At 42.8% G+C, this 27,665-nt stretch overlaps 2 protein-coding genes across 5 annotated transcripts in view; one reads left to right on the forward strand and one right to left on the reverse strand.

The window, feature by feature from the left end:
• S100A1 (S100 calcium binding protein A1) overlaps positions 1 to 27,665 on the forward strand; it is a 714,879-nt gene that overhangs the window by 174,408 nt on the left and 512,806 nt on the right. Inside the window, exon 4 of the mRNA XM_069218075.1 lies at positions 12,299 to 12,325. The gene's annotated coding sequence lies outside the window, so the exon portion shown is untranslated. The remainder of the gene's footprint in view (positions 1 to 12,298; positions 12,326 to 27,665) is intronic.
• Positions 11,605 to 27,665, reverse strand: part of LOC138268445 (protein S100-A16-like) — a 246,522-nt gene continuing 230,461 nt past the window's right edge. For 3 of the 4 annotated variants that reach the window (XM_069218085.1, XM_069218084.1, XM_069218086.1), the window contains 2 exons: positions 15,816 to 15,978; positions 11,605 to 12,007 (listed from right to left, as the gene is read on the reverse strand). In XM_069218085.1, the coding sequence (XP_069074186.1) occupies positions 11,852 to 12,007; positions 15,816 to 15,956 (297 nt within the window). In that variant the 5' untranslated portion in view covers positions 15,957 to 15,978 and the 3' untranslated portion in view covers positions 11,605 to 11,851. Of the gene's footprint in view, positions 12,008 to 15,815; positions 15,979 to 24,662; positions 24,716 to 27,665 lie in introns of those variants that run through there. The other variant, XM_069218083.1, reaches the window with a different exon arrangement.

Here is a 27,665-nt window from a genome sequence, read left to right on the forward strand (position 1 = left end):
ACCACCTCAAAACCCTGAGAATTTCCTCCCCCCGACTTCGTTAACCACTCCGGTGGGGGGAAGTGTCACAAATTGCCTGGTAGAGTTGCAAACAATTACAACAGACGCTTGGGTCTTAAACATTTTACAGAATGGATTTTGTCTCAGGTTTTCCACACCACCTCCGGCCATTCCGCCAAAACCCTCAACTGCGCACCTCGACCTCTTAAAGGCGGAAGTTTCCATCCTCCTCGAAAAGAGAGCAGTGGAATTGGTTCCCCTCAACCAACGGGGGAAGGGTATTTACTCCAAATACTTTCTCATCCCAAAGAAGGACAAGAGCGAATTCAGGCCCATTCTAGACCTCAAAATTGCCAACAAATGGGTAAGAAAGGAAAAGTTCAGGATGCCATTCTTACATCAGATATATCCTCAGATTCAGCAAGGAGACTGGCTTTGCTCAGTGGATCTACACGATGCGTATTTCCATATCCCCATTGCGAAGAAGCATCGGAAATTCCTGAGGTTTGTGGTGGGTCAAGATCACTTCCAATACACGGTCCTACCATTCGGTCTCAGGTCTGCACACAGAACCTTTTCCAAGTGCATGGCGGTGGTGGCAGCTCATCTCAGGAAAAATTTAATTTTCATACACCCGTATCTGGACGACTGGTTAATCAAAGCATCCACTTACGCAGAAGCCAAACTGCATTTCCAGATGACCTGCGAGCTCATATACCGCCTGGGTCTTCATGTCAACTTTCACAAGTCAACGACAGTTCCTGTCCAGAAGTTACACTACTTAGGAGCTACCATAGACACACTACAGGCAAAAGTGTGTCCTTTGGAGGAACAACGCTTATCCATTCTCAGAAGTGTCGGGCTCTCCGATCAATGCTTCACCCAACAGTGCAAACAGTCTCCTCACTGCTCGGCTCCATGGCATCCTGCATTTTTCTGACACCCAACGCTCACCTCCACATGCGCCCGCTTCAGGAATGCCTGGAGGACCAATGGAATCAATTGTCGGGAACTGGGAAGACCGAATTTGCCTGTCCACCCATGCAATCAGATCGCTGACTTGGTGGTGCTCTCCAGCCAATCTCCTAAAGGGGATGCCATTCCTGGCACAGCCCCCAACACAGACTATTGTGACAGATGCCTCTCTCCTCGGATGGGGAGCTCATATGGATCACCTGCAAATACAAGGTTGATGGTCTCACAAGTAATCATTGTACCACATCAATCTCCTAGAGCTACGGGCGGTACACTTAGCTCTCAAGGCATTTCTACCCTCAATCACTACCGACAACTTGCTGGTACAGACAGACAATACCACCACTATGTTCTATCTGAACAAGCAAGGAGGCACCAGATCCAGAGTCTTGTCTCAAGAGGCCCAGTCAATATGGCACTGGCTCCTAGCCAGGAAATTGAACATAGTGGCAACCCACCTTCCAGGGGTTCAGAATATGCAGACGGATGCCTTCAGCAGAGTTCTAGAAGAGAACCACGAGTGGGTGCTCAACGAAGACGTCACTCGAGATATTTCCATTTGTGGGGCACCCCTTCTATCGACGTCTTCGCCACAGAAGAAAACAGGAAATGCCGCAACTTCGCTGCCAGGTTTTACCACCCAGAATCGCTGGGGAATGCTCTATGGATAGACTGGTCCAACAAATTTCTGTACGCTTTTCCACCAATTCCGCTGATCCCAGCAGTCCTCCTCAAACTCTCGATGACATCAGCCACAATGATCCTCATTGCACCAGAGTGGCCGAGACAGTGGTGGTTCCCGGATCTCCTTCAACGATCACTCCAGCCACATCTCAGGCTACCCTGCATACCGGACCTCCTGACGAAGTTCGGAGGACAAATGAGGCATCCCAATCTCTCCCCATTGAATTTGGCAGCATGGCTCCTGAGCTAGTCCAGTATGGTCATCTAAACCTTCCACAGGATTGTATGGACGTCTTAAAATAGGCGAAGCAACCATCTACTCGTTCAGCATACTCCTTCAAGTGGAAAAGATTCTGCATCTGGTGTTCCTCTAAGGGGACAGACCCTACATCTTGCAAGGAAGATGTTATTCTCCCTTACTAGTTACAATTGGCTCGTTCTGGCCTGCAACTTTCTTCAATAAAAGTTCATTTGGCAGCCTTAACTGCTTATAGGAAAACTCCTTCGCAAACCTCTTTCTTTAGAATTCCAGTTATCAAAGATTTCCTAGAGGGGTTAAAGAAGGTCTTTCCTCCAGTTAGGCGCCCTTCTCCACCATGGGAACTTAATGTGGTCCTTTCACGTCTAATGTAACATCCATTCGAACCCATACACAAGGCATCCCTCCAAAACCTCACTTGGAAGACGGCTTATCTAGTGGCAATTACTTCAGCACGAAGGGTCAGTGAAATCCAGGCCCTCTGTGCCCACGAGCCCTACACAGTATTTCACTCATCTAAAGTAGTCCTACGAACACATCCTACATTTCTACCCAAGGTTATATCCGACTTCCACATTAACCAGTCGATTTCCCTACCTACTTTCTTTCCAAACCCTTCCACGCCAGCAGAGAGGGCTCTCCATTCTCTAGATGTTAAGAGGGTGTTGAAATTTTATCTAGATAAGACCAATCCCCTACGGAGGACTTCGCAATTGTTTGTCAATTATGGTACGGTCCGCACCGGCTTAGCCACTTCCAAGCAATCGATATCGAGATGGATAGTCTCCTGTATTTTATTTTTCTATCAACTAGCTAAGAAAACCCTACAGGGTAAACCAAAAGCACATTCCACCAGAGGCAAGTCGGCTACGACTGCTCTTTTGCGGAATGTTCCATTATCAGAAATTTGTAAAGCTGCAACTTGGAGATCAGTTCACACCTTCACTAAACACTATTGCCTCGACTCTGATGCTAGGGCAGATGCTCAAGTAGGACAGGCTTCTCTTAGGTACCTCTTTGCTTGAGAGAATATTCTCTGATTACTCTATCTGCTCCTCCGCAAGTTATGGGATGGGCTTGCTATTCTATTCAACGCTTATGACTATACATGGAAATTCCCTACGAGAGAAGGTATAGTTTCTTACCTGTAACTCCAGTTCTCTCGTAGGGGTATATCCATGATAGTCATAAGCAACCCTCCCACCTCCTCGGGGGAGCAGATAGATGGCTTTATTAGATTAATACTTATTCTCAGCCAATAACTATCTGCAAAAAGAGCTGAGGTAACTGCCTCTCTCTAAGCATGATGGGATACTGGAGGACTGGCTGTTCTTAAAGACAGAGTATCCTTTTTCTTCATTACTAATGGCAGCCTATGGGCTACACTGCTCTGCACTCCTTCATAGGGTTTTTTTCTGATATAAAGAGGTTTGTGAAGGAATTGTTCTGAAAAATTACATTCATTTGTCAAGCAATTTAATGCTTTTACTTCAAGGACAATCTGAATGAAGAAGTTTGAACACTATAGCCCTTACTATAGGCTGCATGGGAACATTCTTTAGTGACTTGGCAGGCCTTTCTGAAGTAAGGCGAACATGGACACTTAAGAAGTTATATTGGAAAAACTGCTCTGGGGTCCCCGCAGGCTGGTGGGGAATATTCAACGCTTATGACTATCATGGAAATACTCCTACGAGAGAACTGGAGTTACAGGTAAGAAACTATACCTTCTTAACTTCCGGAGGTTAGGGGAAATTGTTTTTCACCATTTTTGTGAATTCATCTAGAGTGAAGGTCTGCTTGTCACCATCTCCCGTTGAATTTTCAATGAAACACTGGACAAGCTTCCTGACGCAATTCTCCTCCTCTGTATATTGCATGGCCATCACTTTTGAAGGGTTAACCTGGACATGAAGAGCAGGTAGAGGTTATGTGGGATCATCTCAGCCATCCACCACAGTTCTCGATCAGCACAGGCAGTCATGGGGAGAAACAAAAACATCTCAACAAGAGATAAAATCACCATATTCGAATAATATTCATATAGTTCTAATAAAGAGCTTGAATTTTCATGACCGCTTCACACCGTTATACAGGGGGGCCCCTCCATGCGAGCGGAGGAGCGTCGTCCTGCTAAAAGAATGCACCCAAAAGTGTCCCCAGAACTGAAAAATAAAATGGTAATAAACTTTGTTTATAACCATTTTATTTTTCAGCGCCCCATCCTGAACCAAGTGTTAGGACGGGGTGGGGCAATTGCTGGCGAGTGGCAGTGTTTACCGCCACATCTCCACTCATATCACCATGGCAGTCGGTAGACAGCCTCCTCCCCCCAGTAAGCACCAGACCCCCCCCACACATAGCACCCCCCACTGACATGACACCCCCCACCCCTCTACATACATGGCGCCCCTACAGTCACAGCGCCCTCCACCCCTCCTCCCAGCATACTTGCACACACGCACCACGCATACACCCATTCACTTACACTTACAGACACGCATTCACTCACACTCAGCCATAGACGCATCCACTCACACTCAGCCATTCACTCATACTCACACGCATTTAGGCACGCATACACACAAACATACACATACACACTGACATAGACACGCACTCACTTCAGCATTCATATGCGCATTCACTCACACATACGACCACGCATACACCACAACAGTCACATTCACACATGCGCACACACATTCATACACACATGCAGACACCACACACTCACACACAGCACCCCCTACACTCCCACCTACTTCCTCTGTTGGACACCTGACTTACCTTGTCCGGCGAGGAGGTCGTCCGGCAGGGAACGGGAAGGGGCGCTGCTACACCCGGCACTGCCCGACCAGCAGGACACCGCCAGACCGTACTAATGGTCTTAATACGGCTGGCCGCGTCCTTCTGGCGGGCGGTGCAGGTGGTAGTAACACCAGGGCACCGCTGTCCGCCAGCATGGCTACTGACGGATTTCCACCGAGAGTAGTGGAAATCTGCAGTACCCAATATATGGCGGGCGGAAGACTGCCAGCACTGGCAGTCTTCTGGCACCCATGGCTTTGGCGGTCTCGCTTAGAGACCACCAAAGTCATAATGAGGGCCTATATGTCCATTGCAGATCATGACTGTTTTGGTTGACTGATGTGGGTTATGTTTAACACTTGCCAGATTACAGATATAAAAGGGGCAGGATCCACCAATGCATAAAATTAGGTGTTGGAGAGTAGGAGGGCACGAAAAAAAAAAAGAAAATCAATAAAAGAATAAACATAGCCCACCTAACAGTGCAGTGCCAGTCAACTGATTCCTTGTGTGAGGAAAGGGATGCCCCACGTGAACCACAGGGAAAAAAAACTGCCCAGAGCCATCACTTTCCTCTGCCTCCAAGATGAGATTTCAGACGGCTGCATGCACACAATGATGCTGATAATCGGCTTCCAAGCAGACTTCTCGGAGAGCTGGCCTCTCCTCAGCTATAAATACAAGTGTCTCTATTTCGACCATTCTAGTTCGCGCAAGACTATTTGATGTATCATGGGTTTCCTCATTTCCCCCTTTCTGTCCTTCATTTTGCATGAGTACCTGAAATAAACTAAGCCATGCATTTTTGCTTCTTGTTAACCATCAATTCTGAGACATACAACTAGAATGTGTTGCCCTCAGAGGTTAATGTCATAGTCAAAATCAATGTGATACAGTCCTTAGCTTTCACGACACAACAATCGTATTTAGTAAAAAAAAAAATATATGATTTAAAAAAAAAATATTGCATGGGCGTTACCCTATTAGGCAATATGAACGGAGGCGTACTGCCACGTGACATCTGTCCTTCATATTTAAAAAACATCTGAACGGCGTGGCTCAGAAGTGCGTAAAGGACGAGCTGGCAAGCTAAGTCTTATCATGACCAAACGCATTGAATAATACAGGAGCAAGGCAATGAGATATCAGATCCCCATCTACTGTCTCCCGTCTTCCCACGGCTCTACCACCTGGACAGGACAGTGATAGGCCCATATCTGGTGTAATGTCAATGGCACCGCAGGGCAATGTGCATCGATAGTGTACCTTTCCAAGAGGACCTGAACCAATGCACATTTTCAGTTTAAAATACATTTTCTATTCAGCTGATAAATAATAGCAAGAATAGGTGCAAGCTTTGGACTAACCAGCCTATGACTGCTTCAGACATGGCCACAGAAAAGACAGCATGTGAATGTTTCCTTCATATAGACATCACTATAGTGGTTTTTAAGTCCCTACAGTGCCTGATGGTAAGAAAGAAGGGAGAGAAGGCAGTGCAGGTGAAGGAATACATCTTGCCAGGGATGTGGCACAGGGGGTCCCCAACCCTTCAAGGCCCTCAGACTTTAAAGGGCTCAGTTGAGGCCAAGGCCAAAGTATTTTTGTGAGATATGGGATACTCAGAGGGTCCTTTTTCACATTCTGAAAGATTGGGGGAGTCATCATTGTGCGTTACTCCACTGGGGCTAGTGGGAGGGATTATAATGTCCCTTCTGGGTGAGTTGGTAAACTGCCAGAAGCAACTTGTCCTAGGGTGTAGCACCCATAGACCCAAACATGTCATCTGGTGGAGTTGGGTAAGCGAGGAGGCATGGTGAGTTTATACAGCTCTAGCAACATCCTCTTAAAAACAGATGTGCTGAGAAAACATTGCTGCCACGGCCTAGAGGGGCTACCGAGGGCCAGTTAGGAGCAGCATCGAAACGTGTTCTGCTAAGTGCAAGACACACTTCACACAATTTTGTCATGATAGAACGGTCTGGTCAATCCAGCATTCACACTATAAAGCAGCCCCTACCAAACTGAATAATACAAATATCGGTTATGTTAAGTACTGTGAAATCACCACACTACACAATACTAAACAGGTCAAAAACGTGTCTTTAAAAGAGCCAACTAACACCATCACCAGCCACAATGTACAAAATGTACTTTATTTTCAACGGATCTCAGAGCTTCATACTGGTGTCAGGCATGTAAATTAAAGAATTTACTGTGCCCACGTTCTTCAGAGTTCTTCACCAGTACCTGCTTACACAAGAGTAAAACCTGGGAGGCGGCGTTGGTCTTGTCAGGGCCTGAACGTATGCCCTGCAAGCCATCTCATCCTTTAGCGACAAGTGATTAACTCGCTGAGCCATTTTGTCTATTAAAGGGAAACCCTCTGGGCTCTTATTTTCACTTCAGTCAAACGGAGAACCGATCAGGACTGATTACACCTCACCTTGTGTAATGCTGTCAAGTCTGTTAAAGAAAAGATGCCATAAATATATGTTAAACACTATCCATCCAAATAGTCTGTGGTATAAACTTACCACATCTACATTACTTGTATTTCATTGGGTCCATTTAACTGGGTTCAAGTACATTTTACATAAGTGTATTTCGTTTGGACGGTCTCCAATCACTGATCAACTGTCAGGTATTAAAAAGAGTAACTGATGGCTTTTATATGTGCACCTATATATGGGCTACATTTGAGGTTTTTTCCTGTAAAACATACGCAGGGCTAGTTGCTTTTAATCCCAGCAAATGTGTTTTGGATTACCTAGCTGGCTTTGAAATTGAGCGCGAGTGTGTCTATAGATGTATACACACACACACACACATAAATATATTGTTTTGCTCAGTCCGATTTGACACTTTACGCCTAACAAATTGTGTAGCATTCTTATACGGCTGATGCTGTACACTGAACAATAGGATAGCTCCTATAGTGTTTAAATGTGGATCAAACTGTGATATTTTAAGGGCAATATTTTATTTTACTATTTAAAACAGTATGTTTTAAATGAAGTGTTGCAGATTTATCAGCATCTGTTGTAAATCAAGTATTGTTGACTGTCTGACCTGCTATTCACCATTCAGCGAGGGCCAGTAAGCTTTATTTCCAAACACTAAGTAACCCAATAGTACAGAAAAACTGTGAAAAGAGGTGCATTCTTCGGAAAGAATCTTCCACAACAAAGAAACTCATTAAGTATGTACTGTGCCATATAAATGCTGCTTGTATGTGAAAAGGGTATACTTTCCAAAGCAGAAAACATCTGCAGAAAACACAAGAACCCTATGGAAAGTTGTCTCAGTGTTGCACTGATGAAATGGCACTGGGGCTTAATGCAGTGTCAAAACTCCATGCATGGCGCAAGCGAGTTGCCATCAGCCATAGGATGATGAAACCAAAGGACACTTAAAGCAACCAATGGCTGAGGAGGGCGGACCTCAGTACCTCTTCGTGCTGAGGCTCTAGTGCGGGACAATAATGGACAGCAAAAGCAAGAGGGTTCCTATACACCTCAAGGGAGTTACCTTGCTATGATCAGTTTATAATGTGCACTGGGGTTCCTAAAAGGAATGTTGCGGTGCGTAGATTACAGAGACGAAAGTGTAAGCAGCGTCCCCCCGCCCCCCCCCCCAACACTCACAACAGATCAAACCACATCCTCTTTTCTGATGCCCCCCTCCTCCCTCATGGCACACTATAAATAGACATTTGATGGCTCTCTCGACTTGATGCCCAAACCTTTTCTTCAAATGTTAGTTAAACGACTGCGATGGAGTCGTGCAACATTCACATTTATCGTTTAGAGTGCCTGGAAGCTGTGAAGCAGTTGGTGTGGCACGGACGTAAAAAACACAAATAAGATGCAGGTCTGGCTGTTCCGTGGACTACTGCATCAAGTTCGGAAACCTTCGTCTGACCTCATGGCCACAGGTTCAAATCCTGTCTGGTCTCTACCTTTTCATTATTCCAGACGCGATAAAAGGAATGCCAGTGTGTTGATAAACCACTGTTTTTAGGCGCCGTGATATCTCAAGATGTTGACGTGCGTTTTCTACAGATACAAGTATTATGACAGATTTTGCTCTCGGGTTTATTTCTTCCATTTGAATTGCCCCTTCCCAAATCAAACAGCTGAACTGGCGGCCTTGTATCACTACAACCAACTCTGCACATAGGACAGGGCACTAAGGCATGATGCCCGTGTAAACATTGAACCAACGGCCTGTGCGTGTGTAGGTACCGTCTCCATGGGAGACGACGCACACACTGTCACTGATACTTACAGCGTATGTAACAGATCCAAAGAGGGTTCAGGGGCATTGTATCCTCCAGGAGGGAAAATGTAGCACCAGCAACCTACGTTATGAAACACATTCAAATAAAAACACTGTTTGCAACAGTTTCTACCATTCCTTCCCTTGATTTCACTACGCGTCATCTGGAACAAAGTGAATTACTTTAAATGACGCAGCCTCCGATTTATTTTCTCATTACCAACACTTACCACGCAGATTTTCAGACGGTGGAAAGAGAATACGCGCCTTTATCCCCGTCCTCCTCCTCTTTACAAATGTAATTTACAAAGAAATCCGACCCAACCTCTCTTCTCCCAACTCTCAAAGTCCTATCCAGAACACAGAAATAGTTAAACCTTAAGCAGTTCAGTGTGCAAACTCTTGCCGTCCCAGCTGCCCCACCCTGCAACCCCCAGAACCACACTAGAGTTTAACGTTTGTATTGCATTCATCCTCACTTCCCTGTTGGGAAGAGGAAGGGTCAGTTACACCATTTTTAAGGCTCCGATTTTTTTTCCTGATAATCCAGTCACTGGGCTGGATCCATCCCTCCCAGATCTACGCTGGACATCCTGGGATTAATGCGGACTTCATCTTCTGTGAATGTCAACTAGCTCTTCAGAGGCAGTCGGATGAGGGGATTTGATTCCAGTTTGGCTCTAATTGTTCATAAGTGGACTCTAGCAGTGACAAATAATCATATTATGCAAACTAGGAGACCGTGCGATTTCAACAGGGGCAAAAAAACAGATCAGTGCATTATCATGGGTAGAAGCTTGCACCATTTGCAACATTTTGCCTCAGGAGTGATTCTCACAACATGAGAAGCTCGGAGGTTTGGAGGAGCAAGATCACTAAGTGGCAGGACCATGCAGTGCTATCAGGGGTCCTCTACCCCTGGATCCGAGTGCTGCCTACAAAGAAGAGGGTTTGCTAGGCCAAGGAGAAGAAGGACGGAGAACATGTAAAACAAAAGTGCATAAAGGAGTGTACTGGAAGAGCTTCTTTGGGGGAAATACTGCCACATAAAATATTGCTACAACTTGTTTCAACAGCTCCAGAGATCCATCAGCTATGACAGAATGCTGGTGCCCGTACTTATCTTCCCTAGCCACTGTCCTTAATAAGAAAACAGTTACAGACCCGTAATAGTTGTTTAGTAACTTGATATAATAACTGTGCCATGCTTTACACAATTCTGCCAACTTTTTTGGGGTTTCTTTAGAAATAATCTCTTATGTTTATGAAAATCAAAAGGGGTACACTGAGACCATGGGGGCGGTTACACTGACTCAGCATGGCATTGACTCGATGCCTACAACTTTTAAATCAACACCGTGTTGTACATTACTTTATCATGGTATAAATATCAACCCATAAAAATATCACTTCCGCTACCAGTAACTACTACTTTATCACCAAAGTGTATACAAGTAAGTATCAATTCACTATTCGTAACTCCACATCTACTTACCATGATGATATAGGGTTAGTCCCTAGAGAGGATGCAGTGCTTCCAGAGTTGCTTTTGTAGTTTGATATTTGACTGTGATACAGTGGTATAATACCGAATACCATTTTCAAACTAGAAGTGCTAATGATTACAAAGTGAAGAGAGATGGTTGCTTGAACACTCTGGGATTGAATTATTGTAGACACAAACATCTAACATCAGAGCATTAAGTGAATTACAAAGGACTAACAAAAATACAATTGGAGGTAATTTTAAGGTGTTAACAATGAAAAAGACGAAATTGCTAAAAAACGAAATATCCATTTCGGTCAGTTATTATCAGTGTTACAGATTTGTTCAACCATTTCTATCCATCACATTTATTTTTTACCTGTAGCAGATCAGATGTTGTAGATCACTGTAGGGGGTTGGGGAGTGCGTGCATTTTCTACTGAAAAGCCCAACATTTTTTTTTTAATGTGTGCTTTTGAAGTGACGGTGTCTGAAGACGCAGCATTAGCTGAACATGGCTCTGCTCCCTAAAGGGCTCAGAGGCCGCCTTTGGATTCAAAGACTTCAGACCAAACAGATAGTTAAGAATGCGAGGACCAAGTGGAATATTAAGGTCAATGCACCTACAATGCAAAAGAGGTATGATTGGTCACATCAACCGTAAATATCAACATGAAACCAATATGAAAAGTCAAAGTCCACTGCCTTTTAAGACCTTGGAAAGCAAAGACCAAGCTGGCCATGATATAATATCAGCCCAGAGGCAATGAAAAAGTCTGCCACATTGACGTGTTAACTCAAACTTCGACCCTGAGACCTTCGATGTCAAACATGATTATGTTCTGAGGAAGCTGCATTCCCGAGGAAGATTTACTTAGAGCACCTTTAATGCTATCAAATAAATAAAAAAAGTTTCCAAATCCGAACGGTAGGCAGCACCTGAAACTATAACAGATTCATGAGGCAAAACAAGCGTTCAGGCAACTTCCTACATCACTCTTTACCCACAGTTTGGAAATGACCGAATGATGGTATCTGAATTTCACCTAGACCCAAGAAAGGTGGATCTGAATTGAACTGAAAAGACGTAGAATAGAAATTGTATTTATTCATGCATAAATTGGTCACAATTAGCCATCATTAAGAACACAACTGTGAATTGTTTGCTGGAGCAAACTACTCTCGCTAAAATACGGGCCAAGAAATTTATTTTGGAATCAATGATAATTGGATTCTTTCAGCAAGATATACAAGTCTTGAGTTAGGAGGACTGCTGAGAACACCAAGACAGCGGATAATGTGTAAGCTTATCCAGCCACATGACCAGTCAAGTGACAGGTTCTGCGGCTCCTCCTCTAGCAGCCTTCCTTGTTCTCGTTGGCCATTTGCCGACTGAGTTTGTTTGCAATCTCGCTAACAATAGTCCAGTACTCCTCAAAGCTGATCTTCCCATCGTCATTTGCATCAAGCTTTTTGATCAGGTCGTCGACTCCTTGTTTGCTGTGTGGGTTCTGGGTAGAAAGAAGAAAAAAAAAAAAGAATGTCTAACCAAAGCGAATGTTTCAAAACACAGATGTATCTCTTCTCAAACACCAAACATTAGAATTAATTACATTAAGAAAAAAAGCCACTACACGTGAAACCTTTATACTGTATGTTTGTAATGTTTTGTACCAAGGTACACTAATGGGATGGTTGCACTGACATAATATGTGCTTAACTTTGCAAAAATTAATAAAATATATATATATATTTGTTTTGTAAAGAAAGACACCAATAATTGTCATGTGGTTGTATTTCAGAATATCGACTACCCCAGTATTTTGAAGGTAAGTACATGTAGTTAAATATGGATTCAATTGTTTTAATTCAGGCTTCTCCAAAATATGAAGTACTTTCAATTTAATAAGATCTGTGACAACCCCTGGTACCGAAGTTACACTTTTGAATCGTAAGGTAATGCCTGGGTTTGCAGCAGGAATAAGGGGTTTGGATACCACTTATGAACCAGAAAAGACTAGGCAGGTCCTTTTTAGGTCTGGCTGGGCTACTGTGTATCTAAAAAAATCATATAGAATGTATGTATGTGTGTGTGTGTACACACACACACACACACACACACAGAGAATTTGGTCACAGGGATTCATCTATTCATCTTGTAAATTGTCATACACATTTTGTCCACCCATCATAACATAAGTTGTTATGTAATTGATTTTCATATTAACTTTAAAAAAATACCGATTTGTTTTGCCTGTCCTCTGGATGGCCAGTTATTTTCACCTCCTTTTCAAAGTTTTACACTACTGTAGCTGTCCATGATTTGTGTGCCTGGTTATGTAGAGATTTATTATTTTCTCCTTCACTAATAATAATAATAATAATAATAATAATAAAGTACACGGGCCACTGAAAAGTTTGCCGTTTAAAAAAACATGTATCTATTACTAGGATACAGTCCCATCAGTGAAAATGTATAAATTCAAAACTTGTAATGCCAGCATGTGGCAGCCACATTTAGGTTTTGTTCTTTGTGGCATATGTTTTATAAAATAGAGATTACGGCATGTGCCTCCACTCATTGTTTTATACAAAGAAAGGCGCCATTTTGTTGCACACTTCTGTATCATCCGTGCTATAATGGGAACGTGTTAGCACCCTTGAGCATCAGGGAGTGCCAAGAAATAATTTTCTTGTCAAAGGCATGCATGCTTTTCAGTTTAGTTATCAGGTGGTATGGAAAAACATGTCAGTGGCTTGATTAGTGTCCTGAAGGCTGCTCTACTCATAGGGACTGTCTTAATTTGTTTTCAGAGACTATTGGGTCATTGCAAAAAGGCTTTTATTTTTTACTGAAATGGCTTGTGTAGACAATGGTGAGTCCTAACTTGAGTACCGATTTCCTGGATCGATTACTGCCACTGAAATAATGGTTATCTTGGGCTTCTCTAGTAGATCACACAAGAAACTACCGGGGTTTGTTAGTGAAATAGATTTGCTGTCTTGGCCATCAAACAAGAAATGACAGTGTGTGGCAGTGATGTCGTAGGTAGAGAGAGTATTGTTGTTTTCTACAACAGCTATACAATAGTTCAATTTGAGCTCATTTCTTACAGATTTTAATCTCTGTCATCTTCATGACTTCATCATCTCCTCATATTGCAGAATATTTTCATTCTGTATTACTATAGAGCTGAGGGAGCTTAAGGAGCAAATTCTTGGAACCATGCCTTAAAGGAGCAATCAAGGCCCTCACAACTTATGCATACACCATGTTTCTTGCTTCCTAAATAGCATCCATGTCTGTTTTGCATCTTCTCCCTCCAAGACTCAGTCTACATTTGTCAATTAGAATGGTTCAGCGTTTCAGTGGAAACATACAGGCATGCACTCTTCCATGTCCGCCATCTATTCTTTTTGCTTTATGCAGTGGTCCTCTGCCATTTGCACTAGGCTCGCACTTAATAAATACCTGTATTAATCTAAAATAGTAATTGCTGGAAATGGTTTTCATTGGGCGCTGCTGGCAAAGTTCTGTACAAGCCTGTGGGTGTTCACTTACATCCAGAGGACGCCACTCAACAGAAATGCCCAAATTCCTTGTCTTTCGTTCATTAAAGGTGAAAATGTACCGTAATGGCAGATGTTTCTAGTTCAGCTGTATCACTTCTCTTTCCCTTGAAAATGAGAAAAGTCCTTCCCAACACTTCTCATTCATCTGAATATTCTATCATATTGAAAGAAGTAGGTAACATTTCCTACTTCAAAAACATCACGTTTTTGTGGAAGAGCTGTGAGATAAGGATACCCCGTATCTCCCTCACTGACTTCATTTTCTCATGGACTCAGTTTTCAAAATTAGTATATTTCTTCCTTCTCCTTTATATTTTTGTGTGCATCCGTTCTACACCCCCATTCCTCATGCCCCATTCCCCATGCCCCATTAAGTTACCTACTCTGGACACTCAGGTGGCTGGCTAGAGACTTCTACTCCAACTCTTATGTCCTTTGGGCTCCCACAAGCTCCACTCATTTAGGGAAATGAGGGAGCATGCAACTATTTTCTAAATTTTGCCTATTGACTTTATCGTAGCATTAGACACTGCCATGTTAAAGATGGTCGTCATTTTCCTCATTGTAAACTGTGCATTCTGTCTTGTTTTTGTGCTCTCTCACCGAAGCGCTAGGACATATTATCACCGAAGAGCTAGTACATAATGTGGAGGAGTCAGTCAGCATGATAAGGATGTACTAGACTGATGTTTATGGTACAGCAGGGAACGGCTTAGGCTTAGAAGAGAGACCTTGGGAAACTGGCCAGTTCCAACCTGTTTCTTTCAACCCTGGCCTAAACTAGCCAGCATGTTTGAATTGCGAAATTAGGGTTTTTTCCAGAAAGATATAAAAAAAGACCCAATGCGACAGTGAGAGTGGCCTCAATCAGGATTCTGGACATTGGAAGCCAGATATCTTTACCGTGAGGGTAGAGATCTCTTTCTCTTTCGCAGTCGAACGAGGTCATCGTCTTGCTGACATGAGAAAGATGAAGGACCTGGCAGGCCCTACGGTGATGCATTTTTAATTCATTATTTGTTTAACATTATAATATAAATACATATATGTGCTTTGTAGATTGCAGTGGAGAATCATTTTGGTATATTTTCCTTTCATTGCTGTGACTATTTTTAAACGTGTGCTTTCAACATGCTGATCTCCTTTTAGGAACCTTGTGGTGAAATAATAAATGTCTTCTTTGAACTAACAAGTGCATTCCAGAGATTTTAGTACCTACAGAAGGGAAGCTCAGATGGACAGGAGCAAGGGTCAGTGTTACATCTATCAAAGGATGTTATATGAACAACAAAGAGGCAGCATTGAGCAAACTATGACCAGGCAGAGCTGCCACAACAATGTACAATCTGATCTCATTCAGCAGACACTCCTTTGTGGTGGCTAGCCTGGAACGTATGCCCCATGCTGTCAGAAATGCATCAAGTATATCTGCATTACCAAAGCATTTGATGGCTAACTCTTCACACTGGCATGCAGTAGCTAAAGACGCTGATACCAACTAACTTTTGTCAGTTTCTCCGTAAAAGGACGGTTTTATCTAGGAATTTAAGAACTACTTGTTTCTAATCTATGCCTGTTTGGTCATACCCTTAATAACAGAGGCCACACCCAATACAAAGTATAATAAGTCTTTAGCTAAACTTCGTAGATCACGCCTCCCATTAAAGGCCCCAAACTTTTAATTTCAGTCCACTTGTAGCACTGCACAGCACCTACCCTCGGGTAGAGGTTGGGGGTTTCACTCACCGTAAGGATGTGGCTCAGGTCCTTGCCAACCATCTTGTGGAACTCACTTCTGTTCATCTTGTCATTCTTCCCGGCGTACGTGTAGAAGTTTTTCACCAGAACCTTTATGGATCGCTCCACATCACTGCAATTCGACGCCATATGACTTCACTTCTCTCCTAAGCTAAAACAGAAGGATATGCAGTTGAAGGGATATCCAAAAAGGAGAGAGCAGCTTTTATTTTGTGCTAAAAAGCTTCAGTTTTTTTTTTTTACCACATCTACCTACTTAGAAAACTCTGAGTCTCTCATATGGTCTACCACAAATTATTCAAACTCTATAAAAGTTTTTTTTTTTAAATAAAGAAACTACTATTCTTTGTGAACGAAAACTTCTATCTGCTATTATTTGAAAATCAAACATTAAGCAAAGTAGTAAGAGATTTCACCCTACAGCAAAGTACATGGATTCCCATCCTTTCTATTGCAAGGCACTGGTTGACTGGAAGACAGCTTAATATTGGCGTATAACTTAGCATTGTGGTCTAGACATTCAAAAATCAAATTAACTTGAAAAAAAAAAAAGGATTTAAGAGTTAGAAAGAGGCACACTTGCTTCAGAGCATCATGTGCACAAGGCTGCATTAGTGAATGCAGTCAGTTGTATATCACACATTAGGAAACAAATTGCTACTACTTCTTCAGGGGTGGCAGCAGGTGTCATCGGGAAGGAATAATCTGGGAGTTTTTGAACACCCACAGACTGTGCAGTTCCATATAATTTTCTGGCCTTTTTTCTGCCATGGAAATGCTCACAGATTTACTTGTTTCAAAGAGGGGAATACATAATTTCCGAGATTGGAAGAGGAAGTAAATATCCCCCAATGTTTTGGTGTCTACTGGAAGGGTTTTCATACCAAGGAATAGTATATTTACAGTGGTGAAATTAAAGAAAGAAGTTATTAAGTGAGCACTAGAAAAATGAACTCTTCGAAGATTATGCCTCCTCCGACTGGCATTGCTTTACAGGCATGCACATTAAAAAATGTTGAATTTTAGTAGGAAAACTGTATCAATGTGAGGTAGTAAATATGTGAGTGCAGATTTTAAAATATTTTTGAGAATAGAGTAATTACATTTGATTACATCTGGCTAATTGTTTGGAACTGCCTTCAACCCCCAATGGCTGGCAAAGTTAAATCCCACCGGGAACTCTATAAGGTGACTGTGAGGGGAAAGAAAAGTGAATGTTTGCAAAGGAAGGCTGTTTGAGTGGGAAGATGTAGGAATTTTGGAAAGCAAGGAGATCTGGGCTCATGTCTCACTGGTGGTAATGACGGGTTTTGTGGAAGAGTACATATGAGAGACGGTGAGTGATGGAGATTATGTTTACCACATGGAGACTCCATCTATTATACAATGGGCCTCAGTGTGCTCACAAGAGCACTGACCACCAAGATACACCAGATACCACCCTGCAGAAGCATGTATTAATACCCAACTTTGAACATATAACCAACACAACCTGGATAGGCTATTTGCTTGTTACTAAGGCATCCAACTGTTCTTGCTTCGCATCAGCTATGTCTGATGGAACAGACAAGTAGTTTGGCACAACCTTGCACATCTCATCCATTTAAACTCACAACTCATTAAAAAACAATATTCTCACAGTGCGGTTGGTGGACAGGCATGTGCATGTAATAGTAAAAGGAAGACAAGTGGTTGTAGTGTGGGTGTAAATTGCAGCCTGTGAGATATGTAGAAGCGATAGTGAGCATAGTAGGTGTATGTAGTAGAATACTTTGGTTAGCTGTGTGAATGTGAGAGCAAGGAGTAAGTTGTGCTTATACTATACTGATGAGTGAATGTGTATATGTTGTGCTAATAGCTAAACTAGGGGTACATGCCATGGCTCTGAAATTGGCAGACAGCTAACAAATGTGAAATTTCAGAGCACGTCACGATTCTGCACCTGGAAGAAAGATAGTGTTGCTGTGCATGGGCTCTCGTCTAAAGAATATGGACATTTATACACAATGAAGCTTCAAGTTCTCATTAGAAAATGCCAAAAATCCTAAAGACAAATGCAAGTATATTGATTAAAATACTGAGGAATGTGGTTAAAGGACCATTTAGCTTGGTTTAGGATTCAAATTTCCTAGGAACAGACAATACTCCACTGAAGAGATTAAAACTCATTATCACATTTTGGAATAGTGTGTGTGTGTGTGTGTGTGTGTATATATATATATATATATATATATGTATATATATATATATATATATATATATATATAAAAATAATCTGAGAGATTTCTGTCTAAAGTTTGTCTTTTGGATCATATCCATCTTTTGCTGATTTGTAGCACTGTACAATACATTTTGGTGTTTCATAAATCATGAATTATAGTCTTTAAATGATGTTGCATGTGTTATACTCTGGTGGCTAAATACAGCTTCTTTGATTTATAAGGGCAGTGCGAGTGAAGGCATTCTGCCTGTGGACATGCACAGCCGCCTCAAAACAAGTTCACTTAACTACCAGGGGTGCTAAGGATGCTCCGCCACTTCTTGTTTGGCAACTATGCTTGCAAAAATAAAGAAAAATACATTAAAAAAAAAAAAAAAGAGAACACGCTTATCTAGGTCAGACCTACTTACTTTACACTGCCTATGTATTGTAGTGAATCCTCGTTTGTTTTAATGGGAAACAGGAGGTAGCTAAGCCTTTGGCTTGCAGACTCGTGCCCTTGTCGTTAACTAGTGACGTTTACCCTACTTAGCTTGTTCTGTTTTAGCGCATTTATTTAATTATATCTTTTAAGATGGCTGCCTTGTTTTTAGTTAGGCCCATGTTTTAGTTTTGCGTTATCAGTGCCACCGCGCTAAGGCTTCAATATCAAGCGACAAAGATAACCAAACTGTAGGTGTTCACATTAGGTACTTACCCTCTTCACACCTTCGAGGGAATTGTTTATATAAATTACCGTCCCAAGCATGTCTTGTCTATTGTTTGGGAACAGACCTACATCAGGGGTCCAAGCAGATCTGTATAAATACTCCTCACTTAAGCAAATAGTCAGAGGAATTCCGACCAGATGGCATCGCTGCTGCACGTTGCCTTGACACTGACCCAGTCTTCCTGTCCCTACGGAGTCTAAGCTAGAAACCTCATTCCAAGGTAACAAGGGTTGGGGGGGCTCTTCTCATGGACATGGCATTGGCAGATTGGGTTTATCACACCTAGCTCTCTTTCAGTTTAGAGATTAGGTACTGGACATTAGGGTATTAGGGCAGATTTCTCATCTAATGTTACTTCATGTCATTGCAAGATGTTGGGGGTCTTTGTATTAATGACTCTTTTCTTTACCATTCTGTTTCTTGCATTATCCTAATCATTGCAGCCCATGCAAGTTATCACAGTTTGCAGTTTTTTTAAATAATACCTGTTGAAACCTTACTGCGTATCCTTCATTGCCTGTGTTTGATTGAGTCATGATGTTTATGTGAGAAAGGGGTAATATCCGTTTAACCACGACACTCCCTAAGATATCACACTCTTGAGTCCATGTGTAAAGGCTGCCACAAATCACCTTTTACTGTTTGGGTTTTTTGTGAGGTGCTGCTTGTGAGCCGGGAGGGTTTGGACGACAGTTGCGATTTGTTGTAGGACTGGCATAGTCGCCTATAAACATAAGTATTGTTATCCCTAAACCAGCAGTCTTGCCTAGAGCAAGAGTCAAACTATGACAGTATGACCGATTAACAATTATGTAGAAGTGGGGAGGTCATGGTAACTTTTTCCTGTTATGTTTTTATATTTACCTATTTTATCACACACACACACACACACACAATACAAGCGTTGCCATTACCAATAGGCATGGCTTATGAATGAAAGTGCCTTTTGCGTTGTTAAGGAATAACTGAAGCTCTAAAATGTCAATCATGAGGATTATCAGACTTGGACCAAGACGCTGAATTGAAAATGAATAAAAATGCCTACAAAGATCCAGTCAGAGAGAGTACGCCCCGCCTTTCAGTCCCGGAATTCCTCATCTAAGTAGCACTTCCTAACCGAACAATCCCAGGCAGAAAGAGCTGCAGCAAGGAGCTCCAGAGAGAATTCAGAGAACCCCGAAATCTTTTTTAGTGTCTACCAACAGAGGTTAAGTTGATTCAACAAATGACAAGCCTTAATTCACAATAGCCTTAATTCACAATTGCAGAACGGTGTCTGATTCGTTTTTCTAGAGGCATGTCCATTTCAAGGTCTTGTGTGGTTTTCCAAGACAAATCTCCAGCCACACAGCTGCTTATTCAGTAGATGAGAGATGGTCAACGTATGTCATGCCATTTTTTCATGATCTGCACAAAAAGGATACCTACATACTGGGAACTAGAACTTATTTACTCACTCAATGCTTATGTTGAAGTTCTGGCATTTACCAACGTTCTAGAGATACGCTACCCTAGTGCTCACAAAACACTGAAGTATAATCCTAATATTGCAATCCAGCTGTTGCCAGACTGCTCACCGACAGCCTCTTTTAATATGGCATTTATGCTAGACTGATAAGTGTGACTGACACAAGCTGGAAAACATTAGAGAAGTCACCTATATAAATGAAGGCCAATATGTTTCAATCCTACCAGTTGAACTTAGTCTGAAGCACCTCTGTACCCTTAACATTCTAATCAAAGGGTGGTTAGTGTGGAAGGAATGTTGGGTACTTCCCTAAAACAGATCGTGTAGCCCCCCCAATATACCATGCCTACAAAGCAGTGTAAGTAGTAGTGTTTTTTTCTACATCCTGCCCTGCACATCATCTGTCACCAACATCACATTTCGTCTACAAACACTGAACCTTTCCCCTCCTAGCACTGTAACCAGCAGTCTTAGCTTTTTTTCTGTGTCAGCTAAACCCCTTCTCTGCTTAACTATCCACCGCCACTCTACATGCTCTGCATAGGCTGACCCAGCACCACTGTGTTGTGTTGATGGTTATGAGACATTTTTAAGTCTTACCTACCAGACAGCTCAATGTCTGTTTATGAAAAGGCATGAAGTCAGTTTACCTTGGGCTTAGAGGCTCCCCATTGCTTTCTTCAAGTGGCTTTATTGTCACTCGCATTTTCTTGCTTCTTATTTGTTAGCTTATTGGGGCCCTCCTTCCTTTTCTTGCGTTTGTCCCATTCACGGAGCATAGCTCATTAGTTGTGTCCCTCACTGTTTTCTTTTCAAGTACTGCTTTCCCTTTTAGGTTAAGCACTCCATGACAGTTATGTTTTTTACAGCTGTCTCCTTGTGTACTTCACTTCCACAGCCCCTCTCTGGATTGCGCGCTCTTTCTCTCTCTCTCATCTGCTTCTCCCCTGCCCCCTTGTTTTGCTTCCGTAATGGCTGAGATTAAACACTCATGCACTGACAAAAATTTCTGGAATGTGCTTCTTAGTCTAAAGTAGACATTTATTAAATCACTCTGCAGGGTTCATAGAGGAGATTACCATGCTGAAAGCACACATTTAAAAATGGTCACAGCAATGAAATAAAAACATGTACAAATGATTCTCCACTGCAATATACACAGCAAATGTGTGTATATCACAATGCAAAGCAGAAAACAAGAATTAAAAACAAAATGCATCACCATGAGGCACTGGCAAATCTGCATCATCTCTCTCATCGTCAGCATCAGACCGCCAGATCCCAGAATCGATCGTGGAGAGAGAGAGAGAGATCAATTATCCTCACACCAAGGATGACACACCTCAGCGTCCTGAGCATGTCTGAGATCTGAGTCACTCCCCGGTCCATCTGGTCTCGGCCTCTTATATACTTTAAACAAACAAGAGAGGAGAATTCTAGAAACCTCCTCCCACTCCATAAGTTTATTATTCAAAAAAAATCCTGGCAACTTCAGGTCAGTTTTGAAAACAACACGTTGAGAATTGGCCAAGATCCCAAGGTGCCCTCTCTCAAAATTATTAACATAATTTCAGCACATTCTTATCAGCCTAAGCTCTAGGTGAGAAAGAACATGCAAACATGCAGAATAAAAACATGAGCAGACTGTATAAACGTGAGCATGGAAAAATACTTGCAGCTTCTAACGAGGCGGTGGCTAACGCTAGAATAAAGTCAATAGGCAAAATTAAGTTGGTGGTCACTAATGCGACGGTGTGCTGCTAGGCTAAGAGCAACATGGAGTCAGTGGTCAAAACACAAATATCATTGCACCTCTCCATGTTGTGCTCATCTTTATGTGCTTCCCCTCCCCCTGCTGTTACTTTCTTGCCCTTGTGCTTCTCCTCCACAGTTCCACGTTGCTCGCTCACCAGGTTGCCTCCCTTCCCCCACCCACTGTGTGGCTTACAACCCCCAACCAATGTTCCTTGCCCACTGCTGGAGCTGAATATTCGTTAGGCAGACCCTTTTGCGACAGCCTGATAATGGAAATTTTGCATGGTGACCTATTACTACATAAAGCCTTAGCATAATTACAACCAAGTCGCAAGACACTTGTGCTCTATATGCATAAACATTTGCAACCTTTCCTTCAGGCCTTAGATGTCCACACAGATCAACATATTGAGGCGAGGTTCAAAGCTACAACTTTTAATGCAGGATGTTAAATCTAATAGCTGAAACAGTCAGAGTGTAATGATTTTTGCTATTTGATTGTTTCCTCAGTGCTTTTGGTGCCAAAGGAGGTAAGTTAGTGTTATATTAATAAACCAAAATCTGTATTTGCAAACCTCATAGGTCACAAAGCAGGGGTGATCCCTTTTACTGTGGAAAAAGTAACTCTGGTGTTCAAGAGACATTTTCTAGTCTGGAAAAGCACGACAACAGGAGAAAAAGTTCCAGTAGGGGAAGGAAATCAAAAACCAATGGTTGTTAGCAGAGCACTGACGAGTGACAGTATCTGTAAAAACCTTGCAAAGTGAAAATCATCAAGAATGAAAAATATATTATTTATCTGGTCAATTTCCTGGACACTTCCTTGGAGAATTTGTAGATTGTACTCTTCAGTTCGTAAGCTGTCTTTCTAAAGGATTGCCTGACAGGAAATCTCCAGATTTCTCTTTAAGGCCCACCACCACTGCTTGGATTTCATCCAAAAGAGTACTTGCACAAACATTTTTTTTGTAGGATACCATGCCATCCTTTCATTCGGGAAAGAGCCTATACCACTGAGGGGAATTCTGAAATCATGATTAAGACTGATGAATTTCCTGTTACTTCAGCAGATAAGGTATTACCAGGAAAATTGAGCACTGAGATAAAAAAATAATAATAATAATAATAATTGCATATTTTTTACATACTGTCCGCACCGCTCAAATACTGTGATCTTTCCCAACTACCATTTGCAACCCATCCTGGTTCTGCTATGTCACTCACAATAAGAGCCTATAGTTGAAAAAATGAGGTCTAACTGAACCTAGTGGAGTTACACATCCACATCATGGATGCGTAGACATTGTACCACACAAAGTGGTTCTTCTGCTTGACGTAAAATAAGTGCAAATACTAATATGTGCAGAAATCTTATTTATCACTCATAATTACCATTACTCCCTTCTAAATGAAGAGCTTATTATTTCCTAGATCAGTGGTGCTCGGTTTATTGGGCCATTATGACGACATCTGAACATACCCCGTAGCTTTGATGTTACACACATTTCAATCTTTATAGCATTATGCATTAATCCATTAGGCTACCATGCTGGGTATTGAACATTTCGATGTTCCTTCTCCGATTACAAGTTCCAAAGCTACAAAAAATTGGTACAACAGTTAGATCAGGGCTCCCCATTGAGTGACTAAATGGCTTCATACCAACAGGGCGATCAGGTTCCCATTATAACGCATGCTGCTACTCGCAGCCTTGGTTCTCTTTAAGTGCAACAGGGATTACAACAGCTTGTAAGAGGAGCACCAAGGGCTAGATATAAAGAAGCCTAGTAACTCAAGTTATTTCATTTCACTAGTAAACATAAGTTTACTAAATTACTAATGAGCTACATTCTGAACACCCACCAGGATTTCCTAAAGGGATTTCTGGCACGCAAATCTGCTTATAGTAGTACGGATTTCTCAAGTTGTAAGTTCCACTCATGGGGTAGAAGTGGGCGCTACATGGTGTGATTTACCTTGGAAGATCAGGAATGCTCACAAATGTGTATGAATGTGGACATTCCCAAACTCCTCTCTGTCCTTTTCCTGCTCAAAGATTTTCTCTTTGGTAGGAGTAACTCCACTTCCAGAATGGATTACACCTACATTTGAACGGAGGCCACAGTAATGGCTTTTTCCACAGGAAAGGAATACATTTTCCCTGCAGAGTAAAAAAAACTGCATTTGTACAGAGGTAACAGGTGCCATCACAAAAATTCATATGAAATTCCGAGAAGTTCACTTAGAACCCTGTACCTGGCCTGGCTTCCCAGGAGTACTTCCGGGAATATCTGTGAATAGGTGGGAAAAAAAAGAAACTTGTGCAGGCGTAAATGTCCACCTGTACTTTATGAATAGGGCTCAGTGTGTCTAATAGTAAGGAGTGTACAGGAAAGTTGGTTCAGCTGTCACCCTACACCAGGGTAGATGAATAAGGTCCACATTACCCTCTTGCTTCTGTCCACTTTCCACCACTAGTACCTTTCTTCATCCTCCATTTCCTGCCTGTCTTTCCTCGTGCCTGTCATTATTCTGTAACTGCCATTCCCTGACACCTGTACCTCCCAGGTGCCCGCTCCTCACCTGCTTGTTCCACTCAATCACTTGGTAAATCGCGGCCTCCTTCCGCAGGGCACGTGCCTGCCTAGTCCTCTTATAGGTCTGCGCGCTTTCACACTTACCTCAGTCTCATATACTTCTGAAGCAGTCTGTCTGTATAGTGCACAGTACAGTAGCACGCTTGTATTTATATTTGCCGGCCAAACATACACGTGCACTGGGTGAGAGTGCTGTGAAGTCCCCTTCCATCCCAGTCACGCCCATGGCCCTCCCCACTTTTACAGTAAAAACATAATAAACTGTGTTTATTATGTTTTTACTGTAAAAGTGTTGCAACTCCTGCTGCTGGCAGGGAGGGGGAGGGAGGGGGGGAGCGCACTCCTCCGCCCTAGTAGAGGAGCCACTACTGAATTTATATTGCACCCAACCTACTCTTGCTTTGCTGTGATTTCCCACGCCAATTCAGCTGTCTCACAACATAAGCATAATTTTGTCTGGGGAAGATACAATGCATATATATTCTAACGCATTGTGTTACTGCTTCTGCCAAAATGTCGCGGTGCATATCCCTTAGACCAGCGGCATCCTCGGAGTGCAACCCAAAAAAATACATCAAAACCAACACCCAGTCACAAGGGCAAGTGTGGTCTAGTGGAAAATGGGGAGTTTCGCGATGTCATTGCTTCTAACGGGCTGCGAGGCAGCCAGCAACCTCTCCTGGGCCTTACCGACCCTTCAGAAACAATAACCCCCGCACTTGGCCCACTCCAATGAGTGTAATTCCCCATACACATTTAAAAACAAATTCACAACAACCAAGTGTGTTTGCAATCTCTTGTGGGAATATTGGGCCGCAGTTTTATTACAAGCATAGATTCTTGCGACAATCTTTGACCTCATCACTCATTAGGTTCAGCCATTAATTACAATGACAAGGCCATACATTATTATAATGTCATAAATCATTTTGATTGCTGCCCATACATTTGTTATGATTGTAAATCGTAATTTGGAGACGGGTCATAAATCACAGTTGATATGCCATACATAAATCATTTCTCTAGGATCATAACTTTGCTGCATGACATCATCTCAGCTATAAATCAATCAAGTCCTTGTCATTTGCTTGTCATAATTCTGACCCCTATTGTTGTTGAGGTCGTCCTTCATGCTGCTTTTTGGGGTCATCCATTTTTGTTGGTTCTTTTCTCTGATCGTGAGGGGGGTAGCCTCTTAGTGCTGTTAGGCTCAACTCGCTACCTTGTCTGTCCATTTTGTGCCCTGCCAACAGGCGGTTCTGGGCCGCGAGTGCCGTGTTCCGCTTACTCCCCCATCGGCCTCCTTACCCTGCCGTAAGGCATCCCAAGGTAAGTAGCCTTTCTCCGGCACACCGCCCACCGGTGTGCCTCCTTTACCAACCAATGTGCCCCTTTTACCGCCGCCGCCGTCCGATTGTCCTCTCAGCCCTGCGACAATGCTGTTATACCGGTGTGGGTGGGTGGGTTTCGCGATCCCGTGTGCTGTCCCTTGTTGCCCACAAAGTGGTTTCTCCCTGGGCAGCAGAATCCTTTTCATCTGTCCTACAACATGAGGGCGGGCGGTGTCTCCCCATCCCATTGGGGGGTTTGAACTTTTCTTTGTTCCTCAAAGGAGAGGGGCTCCTCCATTTCCCTTGAGGGGGAATGCCAGATGACCTTCGTCCTTCGTTGGTTTTGCCGCTGAGGCGGCTTTGACATATAATTTCCGGGTCCCCGGCAGTGGTTAATGCGCCGGCCCCTGATGCCCCCTGCGGGGCGGTCCTTTGTCAGGAATGTCGGAAAATCTCCGTTTCCACTTAAGCCAAGTCTTCAAATCGCCACACCTCGTCCCTTAGGGATGTAGAAACAAGGGCCCAGCTGCAGTCAGTCCATTTGTCCCCAGTACCTGCATCAGCCCACGTGGGACGAGTCTCCCTGGTGGCCAGGCGGGGTCAGACAATCGCCCATCTCGGAGGTCCAGTGGTGGCGCGCGGTCAGGAATCGAGCCGTACGGGTTCCATTGAGCCGGGAGGGAGGCCCCTACCCTGGAAGTGCTTCCCCTACCTTGAGAGAAGCAAACGTGCTCAGCCCTCCCTGCTCCCGCCTCCTGAGGCGTGTCCCTGTGCCTGAACCGCGCACTAATTTAAAGATGCAGTGGCCTTTGCTCCCTGCGAGTCATGACCTCACGCCCCCGCTTCAAGTGCATCGTGTGGGGGACGTGAGAAAGGTACATTTAGACATATTCATCGAGTTACAGAGAGCGACTATTGTTGTATCATTTAAAATAACTTAATAGATGGATTAATTATATATTCTGCCATAGTTGCTTGTTTGTATTTATGTAGCGCTTCTTACCTATTTTCTTGGCGCCGACGCGGATTACTGGACGGGTACTACACTCCTCAGAGTTGGAGTGGTGGTTAAATGGGTGTTGTATGTGCTGTGTATCGATAAATACACAGAAATGGTGAGCGAGTGATTATGAATGATTGACGGGTAGTAATTTATTGGGAAAGCCAGACAATGTGATCGTTTAAGCAAAATAAATACGGATATGTTGATCAATATAAATATATCAAAATAAATCAAAGGATATTCACAGATATGCTAATGTTCATAATACACAAACGACAATAATTTATTGAAGGAAATATTCAGGCTCTGATATGCACGTGGGTAGTTACATTCATAGATGGTACATACAGTAGTTAAATGAACAGTTGTTCCATCCAAAGTATATTTATGTATTTACAGTGTGATAGATTGATTTCTGCAGCTGGACAGTCATAGTATACAGTGATAGAAAAAAGAAGCTATATACACAACATCCGATAAGCTTAGGGTTACATACATAGGTGCTCTGCAGATTGTCATTGCTCACTTGAATTCAGCTCCAGTGATATACGAACATACTTTTCTAAGGACCTGGGCTCCCCACTCACAACTACAAGGCATTTCGTTAACTCTATTGCCCCTCAGGACTGGGCTGTAAAACTACAGAAACAATGGATTGCCCGGACTTCCTAGAAGAGGGAGAATACCCATGAATTGTAAAAAATAATGCCCTAGGAGGGGAGGTATTGATGCAGGCGAGAGGGTTCTACAGTG

This window comes from Pleurodeles waltl, chromosome 12 (genome assembly GCF_031143425.1).
Source record: "Pleurodeles waltl isolate 20211129_DDA chromosome 12, aPleWal1.hap1.20221129, whole genome shotgun sequence".
Taxonomy (NCBI): Eukaryota; Metazoa; Chordata; class Amphibia; order Caudata; family Salamandridae; genus Pleurodeles; species Pleurodeles waltl.